General features: G+C 46.2%; 1 protein-coding gene across 1 annotated transcript; it reads right to left on the bottom strand.

The window, feature by feature from the left end:
* FKBP4 (FKBP prolyl isomerase 4) lies at positions 1-27,145 on the bottom strand. Its single transcript, XM_038380803.2, has 10 exons — positions 26,788-27,145; positions 20,749-20,893; positions 18,792-18,934; positions 7,407-7,527; positions 6,769-6,925; positions 4,646-4,736; positions 3,125-3,208; positions 2,030-2,215; positions 1,253-1,492; positions 1-686 (listed from the first exon to the last, which is right to left on the bottom strand). Exons 1-10 carry the CDS (start codon positions 26,869-26,871, stop codon positions 576-578), a joined length of 1,362 nt encoding a protein of 453 aa, XP_038236731.1. The 5' UTR covers positions 26,872-27,145; the 3' UTR covers positions 1-575.
* Positions 27,146-27,203: the final 58 nt, after the last annotated feature.

Raw genomic sequence — 27,203 nt, 5'->3', positions numbered from 1 at the left:
TTTGGGAGTTTTTCTGCTTTATTGCTCAAGCTTTGACTTCACAGTCTTCACCTTCAGCAATGTGCAAAGAACAGGCATAGCAGGAGGGTTACAACACTTACTCATGGGAGGGGGTCTCTGCTTTAACAGAGGCAACAGCAAGGAGCAAGGTGGAGGCGGAAAAATTCGGTGCAGTGATTTGTTCATAGGTCTCTCAGGTGAGGATTCTCTCGGGAAAGGCAGATTGCTTTAAAAGAAAAAAATCAAATGGGTTTAGGAAGCAGGACTGGGATTAGAATGAGCTGGAACCACAAAAAAGAGAGACACCAATGGCAGAGTGAAATGAAACTGAGCAGAAGGAATCCTGACAGACCTCCCGACAACAACAGAGAGCTAGAATGAATAAATAAAGTCCCTAGGATTACACCAGATCTGGGCCACCACCGAGTTTCCTACATAGACATGCTGTAAATGACTGCGATGTTGTGGCCCTAGCCTCTGCTCCCCTGAAGCCACTATCCAACCAGATAGAAAAATAAAGGTCTAATTCACTGGAAATTCTTCAGTTTACAAAACTAATGGAATTGGGTTTGTTTTTATGCTTCTGCATCAACTTGTGATTTATCTTCGGCTCCGTTCTGTTTGTCTTCTTTCATGGTTGTGTCATCTTTACAGCTGTCACTGGTCTGGAGGGTATCAGCTTCTGGCTACATGGGAGACATTGAAAAAATTGAACAAAACATTCACCACTTCCCCATTGTAGCAGCTTATCACTATAACAGAGATTAATTTGGTGCTCATCAGCAGGGTATCTGGGCTCCCTAAGGGGCTCAGCTGAGACTCAGGATCTCTCATGCAGAGACCATGCACCCTGTTTCCCTAAAGTTTTATCAGTTAGCTAGGAAACCAACAGCAGTTAGGGAGGTCTGGGCAAAGAGGTGCTTCTTGCAGTGCTTCCTAAATGAGGCCCGGTTCATGCAGGGAGCAACAACATGCACATGCTTCTGACTCCATTTTGGCTCTGAATGATGAGGATTTGTAAAAGAACATTTCCAATCTACACAACTCTCTGTGCTGCTTGGCTCTGACAACGCAGCCAAACATGATACCAAAGGGCTGCTTCCATTCTCTGCAGATGCAGTGCTGGGGAGTCCTCCCTTTGTACCATTGGCAGCACTGAAGATGGCAAGCAGAATGCCCCAATCCCTGTTGCCTCTTTTCCTGCATTTATCCGTTCAGTTCTCCCAGGGTTTTGCAGTGTGCTACCACTTACCTTGGCATCCTTGTCTGCAAGCCTCTGGAACATGTTGGCATACATCTTCTTCTCTCTCTCATGCTGCTCCCGGATCTTTTGCTGACAGGCTAGTAGCTGCACTTTGGCTGCTTTGTTGCTAGGGTAAAGTTGTAGCACCTTCTGGAAATCTGCCCGGGCCAATTCAAAGTCATTGACAGCTAGATGGGCCTCGCCACGCCGGAAAAGGCCTTTCTCATTGCTGCTGTCCAACTCAAGCGCCTGGATAGGAAGGGAGCAGCAGGCTGTAGTTTGGTTTCAGGAAATACATCCAGACAATCAGCAGGAGACACTTACGGGATGAGCTTGCTTATTTTACAGGGTAAATACTCCAGGAATTCTGGGCTTAGTAAGACAAAGGGAGGCAGTGTGGTTTAGCAACTAGGGCATCTGACAGGGAGTCAGGAGATGTGGGTTCTAGTTCTGGCTGGGTCACTGACTTTCTGTGTGACCTTGGGCAAGTCATCTAACTTCTATGTGCCTCCATTTCCCTACTTGTAAAGTATAGCTTACCTTCCTTTCTAAAGTGCCTAGAGATTCTCAGACAAGAAGCTGTTAAAAAATCTCCCCCAGAGAATGAAGATGGAAAAGAATAATCATTTCCATTGAGGAATTTGATATATTGGCCCTTCCCAGAGGTGGATCCAGGGTCAGAGAGAGGCACAAACCGACCACAATGATTTGTGTTGCCCAGCTAGTTACAGCAAGATCCAGCTGCTCTGCCTACTTTGCTCACCAGGGTGTATAAAACCTTGTTACCTTGCTGCAGTTTTCCAAGGCTAGGGAGTACTCCTTCAGCTTCAGATGGCACATGGCCAGGTTAAGGAGGGCAGCAAGCCTCAGGCTCTTGGCCTTTGCATCATCCTCTTCAGAGAAGCCTGTTTCGTGCTCCAGCCAGGACACAATCTTCTTATATTGTAATGTTGCCTGTTTATACTTCCCTTCCTGTAGTCAATAAAGTTGGAGTTAGTCCAGCTCCACCCTCCTCTTCACAACACTCCCTACTCCCCTTTTCAACCTAGGAACAGCTACCTTAAGGTGAACAGAGAACTTTTTTCTGTGGCCAAACTCCACACAAGTGCTGTACATGAAGATACAATCATATAGTAATACGCTTCTGAGTGGTTGTGCACAAATCACAGGAACAGGCCAGAATCCCACTGGGGAGCACAGTCCCCCATGAGTGCCAGATGGCTGAAACAGAGCAGGGAAAGACAGGATACCACTGTCCCCCCACTGCACCAGCTGCTGCAACTGCTCAGATGCAGAGAGTGGGGAGCATGCTGTAGTCTCTGAGGGTAGTGTAGCTACCACTCTGGCATGTGTGCCATGGAAGCCCCCAAGAAGAAAGCAGCCATGACAGCTAAAACTCCTCCTGGGGACCCCAGCTGTAACATGGCCACTTCAGGCCCCCCTTGGTGGGCAGAATCTTGCCCATGTGTAGCATTGTCTCATGGCAGCAAATTCAAGCATTGTAGCTTTGCCACATTGTTCCTGCACACTGGAGAACTCCCTGTAGAGCTGCAAAAGCCCCAGGATCGCTAACCCGAGACATATAAGAGAGGAAAATACCAAGTGGGTACATCTTGCAAGGCTCCACCTCCAGCTCTTTGTCCCCAGGTAAAGTGCAGAATGGACACCCAGGAGAGCTCCCTAACAGGACAAAAAAACCTCCAAGGCCCATCCTCCAGCATCCGAGAAAAAACTAAGTACCCCTATCTTCAACAGCACATTGCATGCAACATGCCATCAATGTGTGAGACAGCCCTGCAACAGGGTCTTCTCCAGCACCAATACTGACCTGTAGCAGGGACTGGGCAATGCTGACCACACGCAGGGAGGACTCTAACTTACCTTGAAGTACTGGGTGCCTCTCTCCTTCACAATGGAGCTTTGTTCCAGCTTCTCTTCTGTATTCATCTCCCAAGATTCCTTAGCCTGTCCAGACAGAAACAGTTCAGTCATCCATCAGATATTGGAAGAAACTGTGATGCTGGCAGATCATGTGCCAGTTCATGCCAAGGTATCCATGTCTCAACTCAACACTGACAAATACAGAGCTGGAATCAGTCTGGCTCAACTGTGTGTTAGTATTGTTAAAACAGGTATGAGAATTGTAAGCTTGTGTTCAGTGTTTACACTTTACTGAATACTTGTGAGTTGTTATAGACGTTGATCTCACTTAAAATATCTGTATCCTGTACTGTAAGATAATATTTGAACACTTGTATTGTGAGCCTCTGTGACTATGTAAATCACCAGACAGGAGAAAGACATTAACTAGTGTAAAGTGCTGATCTCCAACAGAAGGGGTTACATCCTACCCAATGGGAAAGGTCCATTGACACCAGACATACTATTGTGGGATGATAAAGAGGACAACAGATGTTTGTCATTTTGTCTCTTTACCCCTCTCTCCCTGTGAAGATGCTGAGCTTTCACCTCAGAGCACAAAGGATAAGAGGAATCAAATCCCAAACAGAAGGAAATCTATGCTGCTTGAACTATGGGGGGCAAGGTTTACTAGGCGTAAGTGAGAAATCCCCAGTGCTTAACCTGGGTTAGCTCTAAAGGTTGTGTAGAGCTTGCTTATTATAGAAACTTCTATTACTTTTCAAAACTTAAGATTTTAACTCATTTGTGTATCTGTTTACCTGCTTTAACCTTGTAAATAAATCTTTAGATAGTTTATTATAGAATTGCTTACAGGTGTTGTCTTTGGTGTGAGATCTAAGGTACAAATGATCTGGGGTAAAGTGACTGGTCCTTTGGGATTGGGAGTGACCTGAATATTGCTGTGATTCTTGGTATAAGGGATGATCTACCACAAAAGTAGCTCACCTGGGTGGTGAAATGGATTGGAGTACCCAAGGGGATGCCTGTGACGCCACGGTTAGGGCTGTTATAATGCCTGAGGAGTTTACACTTGATAATTTGTTGGGGGAAATCTAAGTATAAACTCAAAATCAGTTTGGGGTTTGTGTCCTGCTTCCTAACAGTCTGCCCTGAGGTTGGTACTCGGGCTCTTGAGTCACTGCAGGCAGCATTACAGAAATCAATCAGTATGTGCTGCATCTTTTTATGGGGTAAGGAGAGGAAGGAAAGCATGGAAGAATGGGTGGAGGTATTACCACTGAGCATGAGGAAACTGGATTACAGCAGGAGAGATGCTGTTCAAAGCAGATGTGGGTCCACTGAGAATACAGGGGATTTCGTCCAAGGATTCCTATTCCCATTTCACCTTCCATAGGTTTATTATTTTTCCCATCCTCAGCTGATCAAAGTTCACCTCTTCCTCGTGCTCTCTCAGGCAGAGCCTGTATCCACACACACCTCTCTCCCCATCTCAACAGGATTTCATCCCTTTGCTCCTACCTTTTCAAAGCTTTTCAGTTTCACTTCATATTGCAGATCTGCATTTGGAGGGATCTGAAACTTCTCCTTCCCAGCACTCCCAAAACCGTAGCTGTAAGAGAAATAAGTGGCTTCTAAAGAATCCAGCTAGACATGTTCTCTGTTAGGGAAGCAGAAGCCAAGAGAACATGCCTATATAGATGCATCAAATTCACATTCTGCTCAGTGTTACCAAAGACACAAAGGCACAAGCAGTTTTTGCCTAAAAACAGCAGGGGTGGGGCCAGGGTGACTGTGTGGGATTGGAATGCAAAGTCTTTCATCTATAGGTTACCAGTTTGTATTGATTTTGGGTCAGCAGCCACCCGAAGTTGTTACCATCTCGTGGCTGTTAGGTGGCCTCTATGAAATGAGTTTGCTGGTCTCAGTTCAGTTACTAGTGGATGTGACCACACCATAAAACTACTGGTAACTGGCACTAGATGCCTCTCTTGTTGTGAGGCCAAGAATTTAATGAGCCTGGTCACTGAGCTATCTCCTCCCATCTGAAGGTAGTCCCTCAAGCTCAGGTGCCAGCATGTTGGATTGGGGGAGCATATCTAGCTGCTGCCTGTTCTCTATCCATTCTGAAAATAAACAGAGGAATCTGGTACCAACTGCTGTTTAAGTTGCACTGTTCACTAGCACTAGACTCATTAAAATATTTCAAAACCTAAAACAAGCCAGGGCTTGCAGGAAACTGAGGACAAACTTTTCTCTTGCTTGCAATCCTGCTATGAAGCCTGCATCTCCCCCTTTCCACAGAATCTGTCTTATTTCCTTGAAAAGGGGAACTACTACTTACATGCAGGACCATCAAAAAAATTGCAGTAGCTGGCTCTCCATATTCCAGGCCCAGCCATTCTCAACTCACTCAAGAATGTGTATCTTCGAAACAGCTCCCATGGTGGATGCAGGGTTTGGACATAAACTGGTCTTGTTTCAGAGAAAGCAGAGAGATTCTTTCTTCTCCCCAAAGGCCTCACAAAACGTTCATAGCTGTTCTATCAGCAAAGGGATTTTCTAACAGCCTCTCTCCTAACCTGAGCATCTGTGAGCTGGCTGTTTTTTCACATCGGACTGGCCAAAAGGCTGATCTCAAGAACGTCCATCCTCTACCCCCAGCTCATTCACATGCATCACTGTACACTGAGTATTACTGAGGTAAATAGCTTATTAAGAGTCAATAAAGGGCATGCACATCTATACAGATAGGAACAGCATGTGAAGTCCCAAAGGCTGGGATGAAAATGACAATGGCTGTGAATCCAAGTGCTTCAGAGCATAATAACTCTCGGGGGGGCAGGAAGGAATTGACCACCACAGTTTTGTGCTGAATAGTTAGGAGCAGTATGCAGTTTTTACACCTCTCCCTAGCCCCTGAAGATGGCTAGATTATTGCTCTGTTCTGGTACAGCAATCCCTATGTTCCTACATGAACTCTTTAGCCAATGCTACTCTTCCACCCCAAGAGTGGGGAATGCAGTTAATGCCCACCCACATTCCAGTTTGGCTGCTTCTTCAACCGAAGTTTCAGCTAGCTAGATACTTCCAGGTATCAGGTTTCTGGGGCCATCCAAATTTTGACCAGGGTATTCTGGGGGGCGAGGGGGCAGAACTAAACTAATTAGAAAACACACCCACTCCCCCGAGCTACAATCACACCCAGAATAATCAAAAGACAGAAGTACTGGGACCACAGTCACGTGCAGTGGTTCTTAACTTTTACTGCAGCCTGCATGCACCCCTTTGGTTCTCAAAATATGTTCTTGCACTCCTTATAAAAATCAAAATATGTTCTCGCACGCTTTATCAAAAATCGTTGAAGTAGGTCAGTTCTTTAAACCTAGATATATTTTTGTTTGTATATTACAGTAATCGTTAAAAAAAATGTACAATGTTAATAAATACATAGGTTTGATGAAACAAGGTAGTTATACTTATGTGCCTGTGGTTAATTTGTGTTTTCGATGATTTACTTTCTAAAAAAATCTGGCATGTCTCACACCCCCAGAAAGGGCATCTTGCACCCCCCAAGGGGTGCGTGCACCCCAGGTTAAGAACCACTGGTCTAGTGAAACCACTGGAGTTCAGCAGATGCTTACCTGGGTTTGAGATACACCACAGATTCCTCTGACTTCTCCATTCTCTGAATTGCTTGTTCCAGGCCAGGAGGAAGGTCATAATTTTCTCCTTCTCCAATCTCAAACCGCAACTCCCGCTTGTCAAACACTCGATCTCCATGTTGACCTTCTAGCTGTACTGAGATACAAAAAAATCCCACAGGCAGGTTAGAGGGTATCTAGAGCAGCAAGAGAGAAGCTAGCAGAGGGAACCAGGAGAATGCCAAGCTTCCTTGTATTAAGCAACTTCTTCCCTTTAAAAAGACTGTCTGGGCAGCATATGTAACATCTGGTGCTAAACCCACTAAACCCTTTCACTTGCACATCTGGGTTTTCTTCTTTGTGCAACACTGAACACGTCAGAACCTTCCCCATGCTCTCTATCTTCCTGAAAAATGTCTGGCTCTTCTTGTCAAGGAGGGCGGGCACCTGGGCAGCCCTACAAAGCCTCCTGAGTCCCCAAGTCAGGTTTCTGGTAGAAGGATAAAAGCTGTCCAGCAGCAGAATGAGAGGTGGTTTTGGAATGGCTCCTTTGCTACCTAGTGACCAGCCATCCTGCTACCCACACACAAGGCAACTTCCTTTAATATTCCTGCATTTGCCCCCTGAAACAGATTTACTCTCTACAAGGGCTCCCTCGTTGGGCTTGGAGTAGCCTTCGCCCTTTGTACGGATTCTTCGGATTATTCCGCCATCTTCATCCTCTGTGAGATCCTCTCCCTTAAACTCAAACAGCTCTATCTGCAGAGAAAAGGACAGCCTTACATTAATTCCTGTAGTGTCAACACAGAGATCTTATGGAGTTCAGTCTCCAGTCATGAGAGGAAAAGCCACAGCAGAGAGGCCTTTGAAAATCCCGCTGCCCATAAAGGACTGTATGTTTCAGGCATCAGACAACCAAGGCCGAGGCTACTGCATAAGCAGAGTGTACCTGCCCTTCTGCAAAATGGAGTCAGAGCAGCTCAGGTGTTTGTGATTATATCCAGCCCCCTAGTGGCTGGAAGCCCCCAAAGAACATAAAAGCCTGAATACTATGGACCATTACCAAGCTTGTGACCACACAGTTCTGCCTTCTGTGTACTGTTTAACTGACAACAATGATGCTGTGTGAAGTCAGGATGACACTTTGGGCAAGATCCAGCCCTCGTCCTTCCACAGGCTGTTTAAAAGCAGTGTGTGTTTGTGTGGGAGGGGATGGGGGGAGCGTTTACATCAAAAACCCCATGGAACACAGGCAACACAGCAGAGATAATATTAAAGACTAGCATTTTAAAGCCTGATGGACTTGCTTCACTTGGGTTGCTGCTTTGGTGCTGAGGTAAAGCGCTGGAATTCAGGGCACTACGAGTGGGCATGGCCATGACCTGCTCTCAGATAGGACTCCAGAGGAAACAGAAATGTTAACTGGGTCAGGTCTGGACATGAGCCAAAAAGAAGAGGTAGAAATGGGAAAGATGGGCAGAGAGAGCCAGAGGTGAGGGGGAACATGCTGAAACATCAAGCGCAGCTATGTCAGCTGAAGCAAGCTGCTCACTTGCAGCCTGATCCTGCTCTCACTGACGTCAACGAACAAACTCCTATTGACTTCAAAAGGCACAGGATTGGAGCCCCAGTAGAGACAGATTCCAAGGGGCTGGTTGCACAGGATCAAAGGAAACCCAGGAGGAGCTCTTCAGGGGTCTAGACAGAGCTGAGACTCAGTCCAGCTTTATCTCAGCTGAACTCAAGTGATTCCCAACCTATATTCATTTGCCCTCCTTCTCCCCTTGTGATGGATTGGTGAATGAGGGTCCCCCATCCTCCATATCATCCTTCTCCTAGGCCTTAGCTCCCTTGCTGCTCTCATTTTATTTCCATCCATGTTCTTCTCTAACCTTGCCCACCCTGAAGTGAAGGGGGCCAGGTTGGGAAACGCTACGTTTCAGGTGTACTGAGAAGAGAAGAGTGAAGCCAAACTGACTCTGAGCGTGTAGGTGGCTGGAAGAGAAACGCAAACAGTTGGAAATTGACCTGGCTGGAACATGAACCTGAGTTCTCAATGATAGTGTGGCATGAGAGTCTAGTTCCAGATTTTTAAGAATTGATAATTCTTCCCGAGGGACCTGTCTTAGATCATTGTTGGAAACAGGATATCAGACTAGATGGACCAGCAATCTGATCACCCATGTCAAGTCTTATGTTATGACAATGGTAACAAGAGATGGTTTTGACCAATAAACATGCTGTAGTGAGACTGATGGTAAAAGCAAAGAGTATAAATGAGCAACACGGTTGTTATAATCAGCCTTGTTTAGACTAATGCACCCTGTTTTAAGATGACAAACAAATCTGCCCAAGGTCATTGCGGTGGCGTCCCACAGAATGGACCAGAATGTCTGGATCTGGAAAGGTGTTGACAGTTGTAAACAACAGAACACTGTTCTACTTGCACAATCTGAGGAGACGACTTCTCTCTTGGGACTTTCTTTTAAGGGATAATTTTGAGCTGTGATCAGCCTCTGATTCCAGTTAATTCTTTCTCAACTTGTTTGGGCTCCTGATCCCAGATTAACACTCTGACCAGAGAGAAATGGGAGAAAGACCAGACTAGGACAAGCCAATTTACTCCACAACACTTTGCTGATGACAAGCCTCTGTCCCTGGTTCCGTAAAGTCAAAACCCTATGCTAGCATGCATCTATCTAGCTTTTTCACACTCTGTCCTAGCCCTCTCTTATTTACTTTCGAATACATATTGAATCTGGCAGGAGGAGGGAAAAATGAGAAATGAGAGCAGCTTGTGACCAGTGCCAAATGCTGGCGGGGTGACGAGACAGCTGCTCAATCTCCAACTGCACACTCCTGAGCCTACTGTGTACAAAGCCCGACATGAGAAGGCACTTTCATTTCTGCTTCCCACTAACCCTCTCCCAGGATGCAATGTGTTTCTCCCTCTTTTTTCCATGGCACGTGATGTCACTGCAGGGGAGCTGGGACTTTCTGATTGAGACACTGAAGGAAGGGATTCGCCCCTCCCTACAGAAAAGGGAATTGTTCTACAATAACTGCTCATTTAGTTTGGATTTTCATAACTAGCTTTAATTCCAAGCCATTAAAGGTTTTAATCCTTTGGGTACATCTAACAACTGCTGGAAAGATTTCCTGGGTCAGAGTCTCCGCACAATCCAGGACTGTAGCACTGCTCAAGTGGCATCACAGGGTTGGCTAGTGGCTTTATCCAGCCAGCTGAGAAGCCCCTTGTTTGCAGGAGGGAAGCTCTCCATGGGCATAAAGCTGGTTCTATACCATCCCTCCCACTTGTCCCAGGTATAAGGAGAGGGAGGGGCCCTGGCTGGAGCACTGCTGTTCTCTAGAAATTCTCAGCTTGTCTATTGAGGACTGTGACCAGCTGATCTAAATTAGAACAGCCTACCAGGAACACACTGGACCTGCACAGGGCAAAGAAACAGGGAGTTATAACCGGCTGTGGGCCTGCTCCCCTCTTTTGCAGAATGCAACTTCTTTTGGCTAGCAGATTATCACTTTGTAACATCGTTCCAACTCCTCAATTAACTGGCTAACGTGCAGGTGGTAATAAAGGGAACTTTACATTCTGAGGCCTTGTTTTCATAAAAGTAAAAATTACAGTGGCTTAGTTAAATGGATTTAGAACCTGATTTAGTAAATCAGTGCAACCCTGTGGCGTGGACACACTTACTTTGGTTTAAGTGCCTTATTGATTCCTTCACTGACTTCAGCTAAATCACGATCAGGTGCAGAGGGCAAGGAGTAGGGAGCTCTATGTCTGGGGGATGGTTCCCTTTTTCATTAGTCAGCTGATATAGGGCAGGGAAGGGGGAGGCAGATGGGTGGAAGGACTCCTACTGGGAAAAGAAAGGCTGGAGGCCCCAACTCATGGCTTAGAACACTCAGTATTAGAGCACTCATGCTAAGGGTCTGAGGCATAATAGCAGCGAGGGGAAGCAGAGGATAGGAAGGAGCAGGTTGAGGTTAGTGAAAAGCAGACTTCAGTTCAGAAGAGAAGCTGTTGCTTTTTGGAATTTCTCCCCTAAGGTTCTCAGAAAAGTCATTTGCATCATATTACTGGAACTTATTTCTTTATAGAAAAGCTCCTCCCAAGCTGCTCAGCACAAGCATTTGAAAGCTCAAACACACTTCTCCCCAGGCATAAAAGCTGTAGTGTATTTGCAGTCTTTACTGGGTTAGAATCAAGCTGAGCCACTTAAAATGATTACAATGATATTTTTCCACCAGAGCTTTAGAGTTACTTTTCTTTTTGCATGAATAAACTGCAAAAAAAACATTTTAGTCAGAAAAGTCTTGTATCCCCACAGTGCCTGGAGAGGATGCGGGGTACTGTTGGCTCCTGGGCCTTAAGGTATACAAGACAGTGGGCCAATTTTGTTTTTTGAGATAGTAGATCAGAACAATGCAGCATTTTTCAGTGGGATGGGGGAGGAATGCAAAGTCATCTCCTTGATGCAACTGGTATTCTTATCGAAGTCCCTCCTGGGGATATAAACCAGGTTAAATGCTCTGAGGCAGACTGCCTCCCTCCCACGGTAAAATTCACATAATGGGGCAAAGAGGGAGGAGATCTATGAGGATTCCATCATAGGCTTCCTCCCCAGGCATTCCATCAGGGGGAACAGGCCACAGCTCCAAGCCAGGGACCATGCACATCCCTACAAATCTGTAAGCACATCCATGCAGAGACCTTGTGGTCGCCGCAGCAGTGCATTCCAATGGAGTCACCCAGCCAAGGACTCTCCTGGATCTCCTTTCAAAGGGGAATCCCTGGCCTGGAGGAATGAACTCAGCCCAAAACTCTAGCATTTTTTGTTAGGAAAGTCCTCAAGAAGGGGAGGGAGGTCATGTGTGCATTGGGAGGTGTTTTAGGGGGGCTCCTAGCAGAGCCATAGGAGTACTTTGTTTTGCAGGTAATTGACAGACTTCTCCAATCTTCACAGTTGCCACAGCAATGTCCCAGGCTTTTGATTGCCTCATCAGAACAAATCAGAGCCTCTGGACCAATGCTCCTATGAATGTGCAGGAATGAGTATGGTTTCTAGGTAAGAAACCTGTGGCCTGTTCCCTACACTGGAACATCTGGGAAGGAAGGGAAATATGCGATGGAATCTTCACACTACAAAACATGCTCCCAGACCTGCCTTAAAAGGGGGAATCCCTGGCTTGGAGAAATGAACTCAGGCCAAGGCTCTATCATTTTCTATTAGGAAAGTGCAAAAGGAAGGAAGGAAAGTAAGATGTGGGCCTCCCCATCCCTGCCCCCAACAAAACCACTTCCCCAGTGTTGACAAAGAGGCAGCTGACAGCATCCTCCGTTTCTGCTTGTATTCACCTTAGGGGTGCTGTTTGTAGGAGGGGGAAAAGAGGAGAACTCTCTGCTAGGAAGGATAATCTGGGCTTGGAAACACAGACACCACAGAGACTTTGGCCTAGATCCTCAAAGTTATTTAGGCACCTAACTCTAATTGATTTCAATGGGAGTTAGGCACCTAAATAGCTTTGAGGAGCTGGACCTTCTAGCTTCACCATGGATGATTCAAGGCCACTTATATCATGCTGCAGGGTGAATCAAGGCATTATTTAAAGTAGTGAGGAGCAAAGGGCATTGAGTGCAGGGCAGCCTTCTGGAGAAACAGAGGCCTTTTAATAACAATAACATGCACCTGTTTCTATAAAATGAAGGGTTGGTTTTTTTTTTTTTGTTTATTCACAACTATATAACCATAACATGTTACACAGATCCCCACTTAAGGAAGAATGGGCAATTAGGGAAAGGCTGAGATTAAGCTATACCTGTGTTATTGGGGACTTTAGTAGAATGGCAGCGGAACACCTGAGCTCAGCTTGTGAAAATTTATGTAAATAAAATATAGTCAGTCAATCTCATGTGGAGTTGTCTTTCAAAGCATCCAGAGGAGTGAGACACAGCTCATATTTTCATATTCACGAGCTAGGAAGGTAAAGAGGAAGTGTTTCAGAGCACGTTCAAGCTATCAAAGATGCTCCATGCTTGTTGCTACTCATTCATACTGTATTGACAGTGAATATGTCCATTATACTTTTTTGGAATAAACTTGTATTTTAAATTTTCCTACATCAAAAAGAGGTTAATAGAAGGATGCCCCACAGAGCTGGTTTCAAATAGAGGCAGCATCTTCTCACTTATATATTTAACTGTGCCACACATGATTGCTGGCAGCTAGTATGACTAAACCCATACCTTGTCACTAAGTTGAACTCCTGTGAAATGCAGAGACTCTGCCTTGGGCTAAACCAGGTGTGGGCAAACTATGGTCCTTAGGCCAGCCCCAGCCCCTTAGGGATTTGGATCTGGCCCGCAGGATTGCCCCCCATGGTGCCACAGGCCCCGCACCGCTCTCAGAAGTGGCCGGCACCACGTCCCTGGGGCCCTGTGGGGGTGGGGGGGGGGGGAGAGAGGCAGAGGGCTCCGTGCATTGCCCTTGCCTCCCGGCACCGTCCCCCGCAGCTCCCATTGGCCGGGAACGGGGAACCACGGCCAAATGGAGCTTCGGGAGAGGTACCTGGAGGCATGGCAAGGACAGCGCGTGCCCCAAAGCTGCGCAGGGACGTGATGTCGGCCGCTTCCCGGAGCGGAGTGGTGCGGCGTGGGGCCAGGACAGGCAGGGAGGGAGGGAGGGAGCTTGCCCTGGCCCCGGTGTACACCGCTGCCACCCCAGAGCCGCTTTAGCTAAGCGGCGCTGAGCCGGAGCCCAAACCCCTCCTGCATCCCACCCCTCAACTCTGTCCTGAGCCCCCTGCAGCACCCCACACCTCTCCTGCACCCCAACTCCCTGCCCACACCTTGCACCCCAACCCCTGCCATGAGCCCTCTGCACCCCAACTCCCTGCCCTGAGCTCCCTCCTGCAGTCTGCACCCCTCCTGTACCCCTTCCCTGAGCCCTGTGCTGCACCCCAACCCCCTTCCCTGAGCCCCCTCTTACACCCCGTACCCCTCCTCTGCCCCAACCCCTTCCCCTGAGCGTGTTCCTGCCCTGTGCCTGTTCCTGCCCCAGTCCTACATACAATTTCCCCACCCAGATGTGGCCCAAAACATTTGCCCACCCCGGGCTAAAGAATGAGCTCTGGTTGATCTAGCAGAGAAACAGTTGCTTTCTACTTAGCCATTACTTTCTACTTACACACAGAGCTATACCTGCTACGAGCTGGGTCACTGGAACTGCTTCTTCAACTAGCCAAGTAGCATGTTTTGTTTTGGGGTTTTGAGTCTAATGCCCTGATGTATATTTCTGGTCAGCTGGCAGCTGCTCATGTTCAAGAACAGTTACGCTAAGGTTAAATTTAAATTATTTGTCCCTTTGACCCTGGGAAAATTCATACCCCTGCATTAGAGGTGGGCAAACTACGGCCCACGGGCCAGATGACCCTCCTGCCCGACCCCATAGCTCCTGGCCTGGGAGGCTCGCCCCCAGCCCCTCCCCTGATGTTCCACCTCCCCTTCAGTGCGCTGCGCCATGCTCTAGGCGGCCAGGCAGCACAGTTGCAGAGCCGTGGCCTGACCTGGTGCTCCAGGAGGCACAGCTGTAGCGCCACCAGCGCTTCGGGCGGCAGGGTAAGGGGTCAGAAGGGGGTGGATAGAGGGCAGGGAAGTTCGGGGGTGTGGTCAGGGGTCAGGATAGGGGCTGGGGGGGTCAGAGGGTGGGGAACGGGGGAGTTGGATGGGGCAGGGATCCCAGGGAGGCAGTCAGGGGTGGGAGATCCGGGGGCGGTCAGGGGACAGGGGAAGAAGGGTGTCAGGTCAGATAGGAGGCGGGGGCCACACTCAGCCTCCCCTAACCAGCCCTCCATACAGTTTTGGAAACTCGATGAGGCCCTCAGGCCACCCCTGCATTAGAAGACTGTAACAGTGGAGGTTAAAGCCTTCCAGCATTGAAAGTAGCTTCCTTTTCTCAGGCTATCTTTATAATTCTGCTTGTATGTACATGCACTTGCACACACACACACAAAGATGTATTGTAGGGAACAATACACTGTATACATGCATAGCCCAATAACCTAATACAAATTAACCATAATTAGCTGAAGGGAGAGATCCTGAGTAATGATTGCCAGGTCTTTATTTTAGGTCTAGATTGTGAACCCATTATTCCCATTAGCAAAAACAGTTAATTGCATATGTAGCCTCATTAATTCCAATGGACCTACTCACATGGGCAAAAGCTCATCACTGGGAGCAAGGTTTTACAACCTAGCCCTCACTCCCAATAGTCTATCCCCATCATTCTTCTGTACTAGAAATATCTTCAAGCAGACAGGTGATTTAGTGTGCAGAAGTTAATAGGAGAATGAAGGAAAGACATGTGAAAATGTCACACTAGATTTTATTTACATTCTCAACCGTGTTGACCAGCCTCCATTTTCCATTAAAGATGACTATACTTTTATAGCGTTTTTACATTTTAGAAGTCACTGTACAAACTTTGGCCTGGTCTACACTTAAAACTTGACATTAATTACGTTGGTATAGTTAAAGCAGCAAAGCCCTCTTGCAGAGAGACAGTTATACTGCTAATGCTGATGTAACTTGTGCTGGCTCAGCAAAGCAAAATAAGCTTTACCAGCCTAAGACACTTTAATACCAGCATAGGTGCATATACTATAGATTTGTTTTTTGTTCCTCAGCACAGGTATGTTAGCAACACACTCCCCCCATCCCCTAACAGACAGGCTATACCAGTAACACTTTAATGTAGACCATGCTTTGAACTAGTTAGTCTAACACCTTGTTAAGTAGGCAAATAAAACCTCCTTGCCTCTAGAAAAACTAGAAAGAATAACTAAGTCAGAACCAGAGTCCTTTTGACCTGCACTCCTGCCTCTTAATGATGAATCATTTAAATAAATGAATAAATGTAATAACTGGGGGAAAAAAAAAAAACCGGCATTTTGTTTGCTTTTGCAAGGGAGACAACATTGTCTACAGGGAGTAGGAGATTGTGTTCTAGTCCCACTCTGCCACAGAATTACTATGACAGTGGGCAAGTTGTTAGCTTCTTCTCCTCCCCCACCAACCTCCTGTAAGATGGAATAATGTTAATGACTTTGTAAAAAGTCATCTCTCTCTGATGGAAACAACCACAGAAATGTAAAATATTTTTACTTGCAAGGATCTCGGTTCAAATTCTGAGTTTCTTCTGTTCAACTGAGAACATCCCACAAACCAAGCAGGGAGCTACATTCCTTCCAACAAGGGTAAAGCTTTCCCAAAGTATGGCGAACACATGGATAGAAAGATGGTCACATGGAACAACTCCTCCCCCTCCCCCAGTACACACACTTTTCTATTCACAAACCCAGAATTCCCTTATGGCAGCTGCAGCAACTGCTCACATGGAAAAAATTATGTTAGGAAGAATTACAATACAAAGAACAAGATTTAGCGACTTAAGTTTTGTTCCTTTTGACATAAGTCAATTTCCCCCTCCTATCCAGTCTGTTCCCCTACTCAGCACCCTCATTGCGGATATGTTGCCCAACTACTTCATTCCCTCCCCACCCAGCCACTCCTCTGGTCTTGGTGGCTGGTAGGCTCTAATTCCAGGATGGCTCCAATATTTGAAGGCTGCTCCCACTTCCTCTTATGTAAGAGTGGCTCCTCGTGGAGGCAGGTAAGTTGCCTCCTTCTGTTTCCAACTGCTTTTACAGGTCTCCAGGCTGCTTGCAATAAAGATTCTGGACACCTGTAGCAGTAGGAGGAAGGGAAAAGTGCCAGCACTAAGGCCAAGATCCACAAATGGACTTAGGCACCTCTATAATCCACAAAACCACTGCTTGGCTGCCACCAACTCCTGTAGGTACCTAAACTCACTCAGCACTTAAGTGTCACTGAAAAAGTTGCCTAGGTGCCAAGTTCCTGCCTCTGGGCACGCACGCTGCTGCCTCACTTGAGAAGTCTGGATGCCCATCTCCCGCCTAAATCCTCATGTGATCCTTGAACCTGGGAAAGGTAAGTGTTGCCCACACCCATCTCACTTTTGAGTCCTAATGCGGTAAGCGTGCTCAGAGAATGCTCACTAGATCAGTGCCCACTCAAACTAAGAGGTGGTGGTGGTCCCTCCCTTATAGCTTTGTGTCCTGTGGTTAGAGCACTCATCTGGGACATGGGAGACCCCAGTTCAATTCCACCCTCTGCCTAATGGAAAGAAGAGATTTGAACTGGGGTCTCCCACCACTCAATTGAGTGCCCTAACCACTGAACTATGGGATAGTCTGATGTAGACCTCTCTGCATCTCTCCTGTTGAAGCTGTTCCATTTTTAATGGGTAATTAAATAGTCAGTGGGGTAGGTGGACTAGACCCAGGGTTTCCCATATCCTAAACACTAGACTATAGAGGCCTTCTCTCTTTCTCTCTGGCCTAATGCCTATCTGACAAGTAGCTTTCCCCATGAATTGTATAGGGAGCATAGGTGACTAACCCAGGCTTTTTGGATGCCAGTGATTTTTTTTTTTTTTTTTAAATAAACACTGATGATTGCAATGCTCAAGTCCCTTTGTGGATCCATCTCTCTGCAGATCACCAGTGTACTCTTGGACCACACTGCAACTGCTCCCTTACATTACTTTAAGGATTAGCAAGATATTCCATTCTTGCAGAAGAACTACAATTCACTGTTTTAATGCTACTGATGAACTCAGTGAACATCTCAATTAGAGCTCGTCATAATTTTGGAACAAAGTTGGTTTAGACTTAAAAATCCTAAACTGTCTCTCAAGTTGTGTGAAATTTTGTGGCAAAAACAACTGTGTAGCTCAAATACTTGTCTCTTCCATCAACAGAAGTTGGTCCAATAAAAGACATTACCTCACCTACCTTATCTCTAAGATTTGGAGAGACATTTATCCTATCATTGTTGCTGTTAGTGGCTTTTTTGAGTAAATGAAAAATGTATAGTAGTTTCAATAAAGTGAAAAGTAGGTCTGGTTGGAACCCTGCAAAATGGAAGTGGGTTCTAAACTTTCATTTTTCAACTACTTCAAATCTTAACCAGTTTTCTTCTTTCACTGTTAAGATCCTTAGATAGGAAACATATATAATTTGTAAATGCTTTACTAAAAATTAATTATGCTTCTGAGGTAAAAAAGCACTAGGGTAACTTGCAGCACTTCAGTGTAGACATTACCTATGCTGATAGGAATGCATCCGATGAAGTGAGCTGTAGCTCATGAAAGCTTATGCTCAAATAAATTTGTTAGTCTCTAAGGTGCCACAAGTACTCCTTTTCGCGAATACAGACTAACACGGCTGCTACTCTGAAAGCAGATAGGAGGGTTTCTCCTGTTAGCACAGGTAATCCATCTGCCTGAGAGGCGGTAGCTAGGTTGATGGAAAAATTCTTCTGTCCACCTAGCACTGTCTACACTGGGGATTAGGCCGGTATAGATCCATACCCGAGACATGTAAGTTTCCAGTGTACACCAGCCCTTACTCACATTTTACAGAACCCCCTAACTTAAGTTACACAGCAAGTCAACGGCAGCTGGGAATAGAACCCCGGAGTTCTCATTCTCTGCCCCTCCAGATCATCCTTTCTCCCTCTTTATATAAAGGAGTATTTCACTTTTAATGTATTATTTTGGACTTCCAAGAAGGTACTGTCTTCGATCCTACCCTAGAGTGAGCTACACCTCTATGTCATTCTCCCTTACGTCTGCTACCAGATCTAGAGTGTAGACCAGATGAAGAGTAACAGGTCACACAGTTCTCTCCTCCAGCCCTTTGATCTTTCTGCAGGTTCACAAGATGGTCCTGGATTCTGAGGGCAAGGACCATCCCATTCTGTTCCCACTGACTGACTACCCAGTCTTCCAAGCTAATGAAGGGAATTTACAGATAAGCAAGCATCACCTGGTGGAGTTAAGATGCACTCCCTACATTCTACCGCAAATGCACCATCTTTCTTACACAACGTGTAGTCAATGACAGTCCTTACTTACCTCAAAAATCAGTGTGGCATTGGGAGGTATCTTGGGGGGGCTCCCAGCAGAACCATAGGCATATTCTGGTTTGCAGGTAATCTGACAGATTTCCCCAATCTTCATAGTTGCCACAGCAATGTCCCAAGCTTTGATCACCTCACCTGCACAAATCAGAGCTCAGTCATATACTTGCTAGGCACATATCAAAGAAGTCAACAGCTGTGAGAAAGTGGTCATTACTATTAATATTTATTTTACACAAACACCCAAAAGTGGATTGGGCACTTTATAGAAACTACAGACTTGATTCTGTTCTCACTTCAGCTTGTATACATCAGGATTAATTCCACTCAAGTCAAAATGTGGAAGTAATCAAAATCTGGCCTACAGTGCTGAACTCTAAATTGTTGCTCCCCTCACCCCCCAATCTTTTGTCTACACAAACTGCAAGCCATCTGAAGCAGGGAGCGTGTCTGAAGTTCCTGTCACGCTGCCAAGTGCTGTGAAATAATAATAATAAACTCTTGGAAGAGGAAGGTCTTAGGGTGTGAGATTTTTCATATTTTGAAAACAGACAATCCACAATGATGGTCCTTTCTCTTTGTACTTTATCAATTGGCAGAGGCCAGCACAAATGTTATCCAGATGCCCTTCAACATGAAACAAACATCTAGGTGAAGAAGCTCTGCTACTGCTGAGGACAGCTGGGGCACTAACTCCTTTAGACATCCCTAGAACTTGCCTTCTTCCCACTCCCCCTTCCCCTCAATCCACGCCTCCCCCCAAAAAGATAAAGTTACACACAATTATAAAGGAGGGAAAAGACCAAATAGGGGCCTGAAGCCAGAGACCAAATAGGGGCCTGAACCTCCGATGACATGGCCCCATCAAGCCCTCTTATTCACTGCCCCGTATCCAATTGGTACACTATTCCTTGCGTTAATTATTTTAGGGCAGTCAATTTTACCCTGTCCCCGAATTTTTAACTGTGCTGAAATTTTTGGATTGACAAAATGTAAGTGCTAGGTACAAGATTTTTGGGAGAAGCTGGAGGTTTTGAAATGGTGGAAGAGGTGACTGGACTTCTGGCATCAAGGAGACAGTTGAGGCATGCTTCTCTTCTTTCCTGGTCCCTTTCGACCAAGGATGACTTAGAAGTGTAGGGGCAAAGGGGCTGGTTTCCTCATTCTCTACCTCTACAGCTTAACAGCTGCCCCACTGCAACCTGCTCCAATATCCAACCATCAAAAATAGGCATGCTTGCTTGATGTTTCTTCCAGGATGAGAGGAGTGAAATAGCCAGTGTGGATATTTTAAAGTTATCATTACAGTTCAGAGTGAATCCCCCACTGAGATGAATGTGACAGTTCACTTATCTAAGCTATTGTTTCAGACCATCTGCATTCTTAGGGCTTCTCTACATGGGGAAATTAATCCATATTACAATAAGATGTTATTTAAAGGGGAATAGTTTTTCATGATTAACTTTCTATGTGTTTCAGAGTAGCAGCCGTGTTAGTCTGTATTCTCAAAAAGAAAAGGAGTACTTGTGGCACCTTAGAGACTAACAAATTTATTAGAGCATAAGCTTTCGTGAGCTACAGCTCACTTTATTCTGGAATAAGAAAGCCTTATTCCAAATTACCTTAATCAGCTTGGAAGAAAAATTGAAAGAAGGCATTCTTATTCCATACTAGAAATGTTCATACGGAAAGTTAATTGGGCAGAATTAATCAGGAATGACTTTCCATGTAGACAAAGTCTTAGGCAGGCATTGCTGCATCAACTACACTCCATTCTTCAAAAACCATTGACTAATTTAAAAAAATTAACATTTAGTTCCTGGAGCACAATTATGTAGGAACTTTAAAATGTGCAATTATGGAACAATTAAATAGAGCCACAATCATTATACATGGAGCCTCAGTGTGAATGGTGCCAAACAGACTGTTAAACACAAAACATGGGACATTACCTTTCCCCAGGTCAAATGAGAACTTGTCTTTCCTGTCCAGGCTAGAGTCGAACTTTGTGCCATCCAGAAGCCATCCTGTATAATGGACAGTCACTTTATCACCTATCATGGGAGACTCTGTCCCAGTTCCTTCCGTCTTGATAACCTGAGAAAGAAATGCTCAATAAGTGATACTGAGCTGGATACAAAAAATACAGTTTGGATAACAAAGTCACATAACTCTGCCATGTGTGTAACACTAGGCAGGCCTAAACTATCCTCAGAGGTAACACTTTGTTCTTTAGATTAGAAATTAGGGAAAACAGCTCTCAGCTTCCTTGTATCTATACAGATTTCCTTGACAATACCAACTGGGGAGATTACTACTATTACTGTGTTCTATTCACCCTAAAATACTACCTGGCTACAATAAGATATTCTTTCATTTGAACTATTCTGGGTTGGGTTTTTGCTCTGAAAGACGAAGAACATTTTTGAAGCTTTGAATCTACAAATCAGGCACCCAAATATGTATTAGCCATCTAAATTTAGGAGCCTAACTACAGGCACCCAGGTTTGAAAATTGCAGTCTTAAAAGATGCACTAACTGTCTGAAAGGAAGCAAGTGAAAATATCAAGTTTCCAATGGAGGTGTTTTTTTTTTTTTTTTTTTTTTTTTTTTTTTTTTAAAACATGGTAACTGTAAATCCAGCTACAGGATTTACCCATCACGAAATGGGAAAGTTTAGGAGAGAGAGTTTTATCTCAACATTGGGGATTATTTTGGCAGGGAGAGAAAGGTGGTCATCCCAATTTCTCCCTATTTCATGAATGAGTGAGATTAACTTCCTCTCATCCCTACTGAGAGGAAATCCCTGACATACTCATGGCAATACTTTTATCCCAACATTGACCAAACTACTGTTAAATATGTTAGCAAAGAGTTGTTTACATAATTGCTTCACAGCATAGTGCCTATTTAGAAAAGGGACACTCCATCAGCTAACTTTTCATTCCCCGGACTTTAAAGGGACATCACCCAAAAGTTAGGAAGTGCCAAAATTAAGTTAATCCACAAAATCTTAATTCTGTTTCCTTATGCATATGCTTTATGGCTGTCTTAACCACAGAAGTAGAACTTTGTACTAAAGCATACATGCAGTGAATGAGAAAGAAGCCCTCTCTTTTTCTGAGGACATGTTCTAACATTAGATGGGGAGTTAGGATGCCTGGGTTCTATTCCCAAATCCAAGTGTTATCTAGTTGGAGACAGAGTTAAAGCTCTTAGGTTACAGAGTACTCATTCATCCGTGGACTCACAGCACTTTGTAAAGATAGCGGTGGGGGGATCTCTCCATTTTGCAGACAACATATCCAAATACACAGATTTGGCATATTCTTTCCAAGAAGCACTGCCACTTGGGCTCAGTTCCCAGCTCGACAAGTAGTAACCTCCTTCAACCTCGCTGATCCTCAGTTACTCAAATCTGTAACATGTGAAACATTACTTGCCTTCCTCCTAGGGCACGAGGCCTTACCCAGTAATAGGAACCAGGAAGGTCTGCAAGTGGAGGAGACAGAACTAAAACTAGTCCAGCACTTCAACTAGGCCAAAGAGTATTTGGGAAGAATGGAACACTCCATTTTGCTTGTGTTCCAGCTGTATCTGGAGAGCTACAGGAGGTTCAGAGGAGACAGGTGCATGTGCAGTGCAGCCTGGCAAAACCCAGAATGCCAACAGCTGTACAAACTCATCTGCACATGTGCTAATGAAGACTGTCCCTAGAGCTTATAAATCAGGACAGATTTTCATTGTAACAGTAGGAGACAGGATTAAATTCCACCCAAATTTTGACTTCCTTCTTCAAACTACTGGGAGACTATGACCGTCAGAACCACCGCCCCGCACCCAAAAAAAAAACTTAAAAAAAAAAAAAAATGTACACTGAGTGACCCTCCTACCAGCTTCTTTCTGGAAAAGGACTGAACTATAGCACCTAAGGTAAAGCACAAGCATAGAAAGTTTCAGTCCAGAATGGGAGAGTTTGAAGACTTATCAGCAATTGAAACAGAGTGTTATAATAATGGAAAGCCACCAGTGCCAGTTATAACAGGAAAATATCCCTTACTTGTATAGATTTATATAGGGAGAGAAGCCCAAAGGCTAAATACAGCCTGTGAGCCACTACACGATGGCCAATAGCTGCCATCCCTCCTACCCAATCTGAGCGTTGCTTTTAAAAAAAATAATAAATTGCTGGTGAACTAAGAAACAACTTCATGACATCAGTCAAGAAAGACAGAAGTTCAAGCAACTGCTATGGTTGTAGGCCTCCATTTTTGAATTTAGATAAGTATATGTACATGGAAATAAAGCATAGTCTTTGGGTCTTGGAAAATTACTAAAGTAGCCCATAGTGTCACCAATTGTATGCCTTAGATTTAGATTTCCCCCTCCCGCCCTTAAAATCAATCAATCAATCAATCCAGACCTGAATTGTTAGAAGTGGCTTTTGATGCTGGGGTGCCAATCTGAGACATCCTTGAGGTGGGGTCACTCTCAGAAAGTACTGGGCACCCACTTTGAAGAATCAGGTTCCTTTAAGATGTCTCAGCTTGGGCACTCAAAAAAAAAATCAGTCATGCCTGACCTTGCACAACCTATGTATGGTTTACTTTTTGTGCTTCATTCAGTTTGGACGATAGCAAGTTTCACCTGCAATACCGGACAGTGTTGTCAATTTCCCTTCCAGGAGAATCTTAATTTTTCCATTCATAGTATGACTAAGCTCTCATTTTTAGGTTAATTTATTTAAAAGCCCAAGTGCTGGGCCCAAACTCCTAAGCCTGATGCTGCTTCCAGAAACACCAAGGTACAGCCATTGGGTCTGATTATAATCCAACACTGCTGAGAAACGGGAACAATCACACTGAAACCTAGGGAGCAATTACCAGTGAAAAATTGCAGTATGAGAGATCAGAGTCAGGCTCGCTGATTTCAGTGGGGTTATGCCACACAAACTGTCAGTCTGCAGGATCTGGACAGGTCTTCAACACTGAGAAAAATCCTATTGTTTCACCCCTCCCAATTCTGCTGCTCCTAAGTCAATACGCAAAAGCCCCTTGACTAATTATTAGAGCCTCTTTAGCTACTACAGAGCTATAGCATTAAGAACAGAGGCAGACCACAGTGCTCTTCATGCTTGTTCATGTTGTCACCTAGCCCATGATCCCTACCAAAGTGTATTTGCATTTGGGCCAGTAGGGACTGACTCCCTTTACACCCTGGAGACAGTCAGGAGTGACTTTACAGCCGTGCCTGGGCCTGGTGCTCCAACTCCATTACACTGGTTTCATGCCAATGTAACTCCATGGACTTCTACTGATGTAAGAGAGCCCCTTATGTCGGTCTCTCTCTTTCTCTCCCTCTCTCTAAATAATAGCCCCCTGAAAAACTGATGGATGGACTTCATGTGTCCCTCACACCTTATCGTGGCATGGATGCCATGACTCTTCTGTTCACTGTCTTTCCATCTCTCTTTTTTTCCCCTCAGTTTTTTCACCACCACCACTTCTTTCAGGTACTATTTCACTCCCTTCACTCACTGGAAAGCTTGGGGTGGGGACAAAAGGTACTGCTCTTGAGCCATGTCCTCGTGTTGTGGGAGCTCAGACACAAAGGCTGGATCAACAGGCTACTTCCTGAGTCCATAGCCTGTACCTGAGAGTTGCTCCTGTGGTCAGCTGTATCTTGCACCATCCTTCATAGAAACAGAGGGAAAGTATGTGGCTTGCTGCTTTGCCCACGGCAGCGCAGTAAGTGGTGATGCAGCATCCCTCAGGTGCACTCCTCTGCTCAGCACCCCACACCCTCCTGGCAGGAGAACACTTTGACAATCTTGTTAAAGTCAAAGTCCTATTTTCCTACCCTTCCTTCTCTCCCCACCCCCAATGTAGGACTTTATGGTTTGTGAAATAACAGTCACCCAAATCCATCACATCTCAAAATCTTAACAGGCATCATGCACTGGGGGGGGGGGGGGGGTCAAAGGACACAGCAATCTGAGCTGTGCAGCTAACTCTATGGAGTGGCTGCATTTTAGCCATCCCCATACACACTATGTAAACTTCAAATAAACCCTGCAAGTGTCTGCAGTTTCCATGACATGTGAATGAATTCCCCTCCCCCATTACAAAACCTGCTTACAGGCCCAATTCTGCCCTTGTTTCCTTGAACAGAACACTTCTTGGAGGACAGACTTGATCCCCTGGGTCGTCCAGGATTTTGTTTTAAGAAAAGAAATCCATGTCAGCTCTGGTCTGGGAAAGCAGGCTAAAAGTCTACTGGTTTTCACTATAGATAAGCCAGGGGCTAAGACAGTAATGCCCTTTTAGTGCAAATACACTTATGTTAACACAATTGGTTGCAGGACAGACCCAAGGAAATCCACCCAGCCCAAAAGGAGGGTGGACAAAATCTTTCATTCCATATAGTCTTTACTGGTGCAGTGTCTGGGTGTCCTGACTGACCAGCATGCTCACATTTCAACAAGACTAACCATGATCACCAGAACAGACTTTTGAAAGGGATTCTGCAGTACAGCCTTACAGTGGGACTGGGATCCCGTGGGTCCCGTTGCCATAATAGCAGGAACGGACAAAATGTACTTTCTTGTGGGCAGGCTTGGGCGGGGGCGAGAAACAGACTGCAGTAATTTGCAGGAAAACACTAAACCTCTCACCGGTTTACCATATTAAAAAAAAAAAAAGGCATCTGAATTCCATTTATATTAACAGACTTTTTTGGGTTGTTGGGTTTTTTTTTTGTTAAGTAGCATGGGGGAATTGGTCTTTCCTGTGGGACTTGAGGAAGCTAAGATTTTTGTGGGTGGGAGTGGGATAAAAACGCAAGAAACAATGAAGGAGCAAGTGGAATTAAAAAAAAAAGAGTCCTGTACAGGGCTCTACTCTGCAGTCTGGGTGGAGAAAATGGAGAAGCAATACCAAATAAAGAAAGAACGAAATAAATAAATAAGAAAGAAAGAAAGCTAGTTACACAGGGTTTGTAAATTCAGAGAGTGAGAGACGTCAGACTTCTGCCATTCTGGGTAGAGTGATCGGAAGCACCACTGCAGTCAGCTTGGCAATAAGCCATGCCTCTTAAAGCAAGGGCACAGGGACTTGGCCCAGCTTGCGGCTGCAACAGCTTGCCCACACCTAATCTGTACAAAATTGATATATAGCAGCCTCCCCCTGCCTTTTTCTTTTTAAAAAAAAAAAAGGCAGGTGGGCCCAAGGTGACTACAGGTCCAAGCATCCGGTGTTCCATCTTTGTCTGGGGGGAGACCATTCACATCAAGATGGAGCATCCCCTTCTGGGACCTTTAGGGTCAGATTCTCAACTGCAGTAAATCAGCAGAGCGCCCCGCATTTCTGTGGAGCCAGACCCATTACACCAGCTAACAATGTAGCCTGTAGTCTCTCCAGGGGCTGCATTTGGCTCTCATGGGCCCCTATTGCGCGTAACGTGCAACTCCAGCTGCCTCCCAGTCTCCAGGCAGGGCTGGTGCTGGACCCAATCACGATCTGCATTCGGCGCGGGGGAGGGGAAGAGAGGCGCCCAGCGCCTGCAAGACGGAGCTCGCCGCTGCACCTTGCTGCGCCCCGGAGCCCGCCGGCTGCAGCCACGCACGTGGCCGTGCGCTCGGGAGGGACCGAAGCAAGAGGAGAGGCTCGTATGTAACCGCAGAGCCCGTACGAGCCTCCGGCAAGACGGGCTGGTAGCCTGGTTACCGCCCGGCCCTTGGAGAAGCGGTGCCGGGGCAGCGTTCACCCGGCAGCCGGGCCTCGAGTCCTGGAGCGGGGAGGGGGCAAGGCGCAGGCTGCTGCCAGGTGCGTCCCGCCCGGGCGGGCCCCGGCGCTGCACCTCCCCCCTCGCTGCTCGGCTCGGCTCGGCTCGGCCCGGCCCTGCCCTGCCGGGGGGCGCTCGCGTGCGTCCCCGCGCTGCTCTCCTGACCCCCCCGCCCGCGGGCTCCGGCCCCGAGCCAGCCCCCGCCTTACCTTGAGCACCCCCCCGTCGCTCTTGGGGGTGATGTCCGCGCCCTCCACGGGAGCCCCCTCCGCCTTCATCTCCTCCGCAGTCATGGCGCGGCTCGCTCCGCAGCAGGGGCCGGCGCGCGGGGCGGCTGCACGGGGCGCGGCGCGCGGAGAGCAGGGCAGGGCAGGAGCGAGGAGCAGAGGCGCGGCAGCGACAGGAGGCGGGACTGAGAAGTTTCTAGAGGGACAGCGGGGCCTTCTAGTGGAAAGGCAGGGGAGCGCCGGGGGCCGGGTCTAAAGTCCGCACAGCCCAAGCGCACGAAAAACAACTATTAACAATCCTAGGGGCGGGGAGCCGCAAAGAGGGAGAAGCGCGGAGGCAGGTGTGTAGCAAGCAAAGCTTTGTGCATGGGTGTGCACGCTGCATGAAGGATCCCACA

Source organism: Dermochelys coriacea, chromosome 1 (genome assembly GCF_009764565.3).
Source record: "Dermochelys coriacea isolate rDerCor1 chromosome 1, rDerCor1.pri.v4, whole genome shotgun sequence".
Taxonomy (NCBI): Eukaryota; Metazoa; Chordata; order Testudines; family Dermochelyidae; genus Dermochelys; species Dermochelys coriacea.
Note: the sequence above shows the minus strand (reverse complement) of the source record. Positions and strands in the feature narration are given on the sequence as shown.